At 54.6% G+C, this 6,705-nt stretch overlaps 1 protein-coding gene across 1 annotated transcript; it reads right to left on the minus strand.

Moving 5' to 3' along the window:
• Nucleotides 1-2,210: 2,210 nt before the first annotated feature.
• LOC140016450 (uncharacterized) lies at nucleotides 2,211-6,395 on the minus strand. The gene has a single exon (XM_072069972.1). The coding sequence runs from the start codon at nucleotides 6,393-6,395 to the stop codon at nucleotides 2,211-2,213; it is 4,185 nt and encodes a 1,394-aa protein (XP_071926073.1).
• Nucleotides 6,396-6,705: the final 310 nt, after the last annotated feature.

Below are 6,705 nucleotides of genomic sequence, written 5' to 3' on the forward strand. Positions count from 1 at the left end.
CACTCTAACTTTGAACTGGAGCTAAAGAAGAACTCCGACCTGACCTCTCAGCTGCATGGGGAGCAGAAGAGGAGCACCGAGCTGTCTGCTCAGGTCGAGGCGGCTAGGACTGAGGGAGCCCAAGAGGGCGTGCGGGCCTTCCTCAGGTCGGAGGATTTTAGGGGCGACCTGGCCATCCTGAATACTCCCGTGCTGCATCATGGGTATTCTCAAGCCCTGGAAGAGGTGCAAAGGCTGGGTCTGCCTGGGTTTGATCTGGGCAAGTTTCCCAGCTACAACCCCCTGGCTGTGGAGCAGCTCGACCGCCTGGTGGAGGGTTACACGCATGGACGGAAGTTGGCCGACCTGGTCGCCGATCCTCAGCTGCCAGTAACCACTCCTGAAACCGATCAGGAGGAGGAAGAGGGCGAGAACTAGAGTAGGACCTTAGGATAGGATCTGAACTGTCAGTAGGCAGTTCGTTTTGTATGAGCCCTGCTCTTCCTCTGTGCAATTCCTTTTGTGCGAGCTTGGCTCCCCTTTGTACAGTTTTATTGAATGAAATGAAAAGGCTTTTCCCTTGCTTCATTCTTAGTCTTATTTGCAAAAATCGTCACAAAGTACATCAGGTCGGTCCAATACCGACCTGAGGAAGCTACTCCCTAAGATGAAATAACTTATTAGCCGAATACATTAATAACAAAAAGGTCTTGACCTTGGGACGAGCTGTCCTCTTAACGAAAAATCCTCAAGTTGGAATTGTGCCAGGTTCGCGGGACCACTTCCCCGCTGAGGCGAGCTAACTTGCAGTACCCAGCTCGATCCGCTTCTTTCACCACATAGGGACCTTCCCAGTTTGGGTCCAGCTTGCTCGCGCCCAGAACCCGACTGACACTATTCTTTCGTAAGACCAGGTCCCCTGGTTTGAAAGATAGAGGTCTCACCCTAGCATTGTAGTGCCGCGCGATCTGTCCTTTGTATTTGGCCATACGTATGGCTGCCTCCTCCCTTCTTCCTTCCAGCAGATCCAAATTAAGGCGCAGCTCGTCTTCATTGTCCCGAGCTATGAAATTCTGAACCCTGCCCGATGGAATTCCTATCTCCGCAGGGATCACCGCCTCTGCTCCATAAGTTAGAGCAAAAGGAGTCTCCTGGGTAGCAGTTCGGGGGGTGGTTCGGTAAGCCCACAGTATGGTTGGCAGCTCGTCCATCCACCCAGTTCGGGCGAATTCCATCCGTGTCTTCAAACCGTGCATGATGGTTCTGTTGACGTTTTCGACCTGTCCATTGGCCTGAGGGTGGCCTACCGAGGTGAAGTGCTGCCGGATCCCGAGCTCCGAGCACCAGTCTTGAAGAGCAGTGTCAGCGAACTGACGGCCGTTGTCAGAGACCAGGACATGAGGTATTCCAAATCGACAAACGATGTTTTTCCAGAGGAACTTCTGCACCGACCTGCTGCTAATGGTGGTAAGGGGCTCGGCCTCCACCCATTTGGTGAAATAATCCACTGCCACTACCACATGTTCATAACCCCCAGGAGCTCGGGGAAACGGACCCAACAGGTCGACTCCCCATTGGAAAAAAGGCCAAGGGCTCTGAAGAGGGATCATCTCCTGAGTTGGGACGTGATGGATCGGCGCGTGCAGCTGGCAGGATTTGCACCGAGCTACCAGGTCGGCTGAATCCAAGAAGATGGTCGGCCAGTAATATCCAGACAGCATTCCCTTCTTGGCCAGAACCCTTGGGCCGACGTGGTTTCCACATATGCCCTCGTGCAGCTCCCGCAGGATGTAGTTTCCTTCCTCCGGAGTGATACACCTCAGCCAGGGGCGTAGGTAAGATTTCTTGTAGAGTACCCCATTCGAGAGCTCGTATCCCCGCGACCTGAGGAGGACCCTCCGTGCCTCCGCCCGGCTTGGAGGGAGTTCTCCGCTAGCCAAGTACCGCACGATGGGATCCATCCATGAGCCCATCACTTGAATAACAGCTGCCTCTACCTGGTCATATGCCCGATTCCTGACAACCTCTACCAGGACTTCTTTGTTTAATGTACCGACCGAGGTGGAAGCTAGTTTGGACAGAGCATCCGCTCTCTTATTTTGGCTTCGCGGGACCTGCTTGAGTGTGAATACCTTGAACTGAGCTCTCAGCTCATGCACTTTGGCGACATACCTCCTTAAGGGCTCTTCCTTAACCTCATAACGTCCTCCTACCTGATTCACTATTAGCTGCTAGTCGCTGTAGACTTCTATTGACTCGGCCCCCAACTTCCGAGCTATCATCATCCCTGCGATCAGGGCCTCATATTCGGACTCGTTGTTAGAGGCCCTGAAATCAAACCTCAGGGCGTAGGCCAGCTCATCCCCCATGGGGCTAGTCAAGAGAAGCCCTGCTCCACAGCCTTCCTTGCTAGAGGATCCATCCACGAAAAGCGTCCAGGTCGGGATGGTCCGATCGACCTTGCCCGTGACCTGTTCAGCATCAACAGCCTCTTTGACCTGCTCGGCCTTGGCTCCCTTTGTGGCCTGTGCGACCTCGGCAAGTCCCTCGGCCTGCTTGGCCTCGACTGCGTCTATGATCTGTTCAGCCATGAAAGCCTTAGCACCCTTTGTGACCTCGGCAGCTTCTCCGACCTGTCCGGCCTCAGCCACGTCTTGGGTCGATTTGGTTCCGGCGGCCTGTACGACCTCGACAGCTCCTCTGGCCTGTTCGGCCTTGGCTGCGCCTCTGGTCAGCTCGGCTGGCGACTGCTCTTGCCCAAAGGAGATTCCTTCAGCTATGAAATCTGCCAATGCTTGAGCCTTAATGGCCGTGCGGGGTTGGTAGCTAAGATCGTATTCAGACAACTCCACTGCCCACCTTACCATTCTTCCTGATGCATCAGGCTTTGAGAGAATTTGCTTGAGAGGCTGGTCGGTCATGACCACCACGGGGTGAGTTTGCAAGTAGGACCTGAGCTTCCGGGTCGCGTGCACCAGTGCCAAAACATACCGCTCAATTGAGGTGTACCTTGGCTCCGCCCCCTGCAAAGCCCGGCTGACATAGTATATGGGCTTCTGGATTTTGCCTTCTTCCCGAATTAGTACCGCACTGATCGCCTCCTTCCCAACTGCCAGATAGATGAACAAGACTTCTCCTTGTGCGGGAGAGGTCAAGGCTGGCAAGCGCGCGATGTGGGCCTTGAGCTCGTCAAATGCGTGCTGGCACTCGGGGGTCCACTCGAACTGGGGACCTCTTCGCAGGGCCCTGAAGAAGGGGGAACCCCGAACGGCTGACTTCGACAAGAACCTGCTCAGGGCCGCCATCCTGCCAGCTAGCCGTTGGACCTCTTTTATGTTTCGGGGAGGAGCCATGTCCATGATAGCTTTTACCTTGTCGGGATTAGCTCTTACCCCGTCCTTGGATATCATGTACCCCAGGAACTTGCCTGATATGACCCCGAAAGTGCATTTCTTGGGATTCAGCCGCATCCGCGAGCTCCGTAGAACGTCAAAGATCTCTCTGAGGTCCTTGATGAACTGCTCCTGAGTTCGGCTTTTCACCAGCATGTCATCCACGTACACTTCCATATTTCGGCCGATCTGGTTTTTAAACAGCTTGTTGACCAGTCGTTGATAGGTCGCACCTGCATTTTTCAACCCAAATGGCATGGTGGTATAACAATACGTACCGTATTCGGTGATGAAGGCAGTCTTCTCCTGATCTTCCTCGTCCAGAGCTATCTGGTGATAACCCTTGAAAGCATCCAGAAAGCAGAAAATCTCGTACCCCGTTGTTGAGTCGACCAGCTGGTCGATACGAGGGAGGGGGTAACAATCCTTCGGACAGGCCCTGTTCAGGTCGGTGAAGTCTACACACATCCTCCAGGCCCTATCCTCCTTTTTGACCAGCACGGGGTTGGCCAGCCAGGTCGGATAGTAGATCTCCTTCACAATTTTGGCCTCCAATAGCTTGCCTACCTCTTCTTTGACGAACTCGTTGCGCTCGGGAGCGAAATTCCTCTTCTTTTGCTTCACTGGCCGGATGTTTGGGTCAACGTGCAATTTGTGAACTGCCAGCTCGGGAAGGACTCCGGGCATGTCATCAGCACTCCACGCAAAAATCTCGGCATATTCCTCCAGCAGAGACTCCAGAGCTCTCTGTGTCAGCTCGCTCAATCCAGCTCCGGTCCTTACCCCACGATCAGGTCGCTTGAGACAGATGGGCAGTTCGACCAGACTCTCATCCGTCTCCAAACTTTCCTCCTTTTCAGCAGGCTCCCAGGGCTCCAGACAGGTCGTCTGGGCCACCAGCTTCTCCTTGCCTTTGAGGGTTGCGATGTAACACGCCCGAGCCACCTCCGGGTCCCCCAGCACCTCGGCCACCCCATCAGGCGTTGGGAACTTCATGCTAAGGTGCAGGGTCGAACAGACAGCTCGGAGTGCATTTAGGGTAGGTCGTCCCAGTATCATATTGTAGGAGGACGGCTCCTTTACCACCGCGAAATTCACCGGGACAGTTCGGCACTTGGGTGATTCTCCTACGGTGACCATGATGGTTATCATTCCTTCTGGCCTGACTGGCGGACCTGCAAAACCTATCAAGGGAGTTCGAACGGGGATGAGCTGCTTGTCTTCCAGCTGCAACTCCTTGAAGGTTTTGTAATACAGCACATCGATGGCACTCCCATTGTCGATGTACACTTTCTTTACCTTGTAGTTACACATGATAACTTCTACCACAATTGCTTCATGGTTATTGGAGGCTAAGGGTACTGCGTCCTCTGGCCCATATATGATCTCCTCGTACACCTTTAATCGCTTATTCGAGCTCTCCCTGCTGGGAGGAGGTCGGTTGTTTCGCCGAGCCGTGTGGCTATCTCCTCCAGCAGGTCCTCCCGCAATGGTGTTGATCACTCCGGCTAGGTTCTGGACCCCCTGCTCCGGAGTACGATCACGGGGACCTCGAGGTCGGTCGTGTGAGCTAGTCGTCCGATCTCGCTTGAACCCTCCTTGCTTCTGATCTGCACGCCCGTCACGGACGAACTGCCCAAGGTGACCTCTTCGTATCAGTTTCTCGATCTCTTTTTTGAGGTGTCGACAGTCCTCCGTGTCGTGCCCGACGTCCCTGTGGTACGCACAATACAAGCCCTGATCGCGCTGGGTTTTGTCACCCCCCAACGGCCGAGGAGGGCGAGAGATCCCTTGCTGTTCCATCACTGCCAAAACCCGAGCTCTGGGCGCAGTGAGCGAGGTCCAGGTCTTTTCCTTCTCCCATGGTCGGCTCCGAGGCAAGCGCTCTGGTATACTTTTTCGGCCCTGACCAGGCCGTGTCTCCCCCAGGTCGACTCCCTTCCTGCGCTTGTCATCCCGCAACCTTTCCTGGGCGCCCTTCAGACGGTTGGCCTCCTCGGCATTCGCCTTCTCGTGGGCTCGATCTAGCATTTCCCGGACGGACTTGGGAGGTCTTTCTACAAACTCCGTATACAACTTCTGCTTGCGTAACCCGTTGACAAAGGCAGCCATCACCATCTTGTCATCTCTGTCCCGCACCTGAAGGGATTCATTGTTGAAGCGTACCATATACTCACGTAATGACTCCTCGGGCCCTTGATGAACAGTCATCAAATGGGCCGTAGTTTTGGAATAAGCGCGAGAGGAGACGAACTGGGCCGCAAACAGCCTCGCAAGCTGGCTGAACGACCGAACCGACCTGGGGGGCAAACCCTGGAACCACTGCCGAGCCTTTCCTTCCAGGAACATTGGAAAAGTCTTGCACCTAACCGCATCCGCGGCTGTCTGCAGGCGCATCTGAGTCAGGAACGCAAACAAGTGATCCTCCGGATCCGTGGTCGCGTCGTAGGACTTCATGAATGGTATTTTGAACTTGGCAGGCAGAGGGTAGTCTTCGATATCCGGTACGAAAGGAGAGGCAGTGTACCTATCCGCCTCCGGATCCAGCAGGAGATCCAGTTCATCCTGGACCTGATAATTCTCCTTCCTGTGAGGGTCCTCCATCCGAGCAGGCCTCAGAACGGGCTCCGGATGGCTAGTTCGGGAATTCCTATGAGAGGGCTCTGGCACCGGGACCTGCTCGCGTGTAACTTCCCTTCGCGCCCTCTTCGACCTGGGGCTTCCAGATCGGGATTCCGAACTCCCTGTCCTGCCCGTTTTCCACACCCGACGCTCTGGACTGGGAGGGACTCCAGATTGTCCCTTCACTGCACCAGATTGTCCAGATTGTCCCTTCAAGTACGTCACAATAGCCTCAAAGGTAGGCAAGTTCGCGGCAACCGACTGCACCAGTTGTTCCGGCGAGATCTGCGAGAGCTCGACCCTTACCTCCCCTGTGTTGGCTTCCTGGTGAACTTGTTGGGGACCGCCCTGTGCGTTCCCCTCAGCACCATCCACATTCCTCTGAGATCTGGTCTTCGGCATGTTGTTCGCGAAAAAAGAGAATACTTGGTTCCCACAGACGGCGCCAATTGATGCGACTGTCGAAGTGAAGATCCGAACTGAGCTGGTTGTGCGTCCGACCTGCACGTGTGCGTGCTGCGGGGCTGAGTCCCCTGTTGCAACTCCGACGATCAAGTCAGAACTAGTTTGTAAGTGAAAAGAATAGAGTCTGCACTATGAGTAGTGTACCTTGTGTTTCTTATGGGTATGGTATTTATAGAACACCAGGTGGTAGTTTCCTGGTAGGACAAGGAGTCCTCATTGGAGAGGACTGGTTTCTAGGGCTCTACGA

Source organism: Coffea arabica, chromosome 11c (genome assembly GCF_036785885.1).
Source record: "Coffea arabica cultivar ET-39 chromosome 11c, Coffea Arabica ET-39 HiFi, whole genome shotgun sequence".
NCBI lineage: Eukaryota > Viridiplantae > Streptophyta > Magnoliopsida > Gentianales > Rubiaceae > Coffea > Coffea arabica.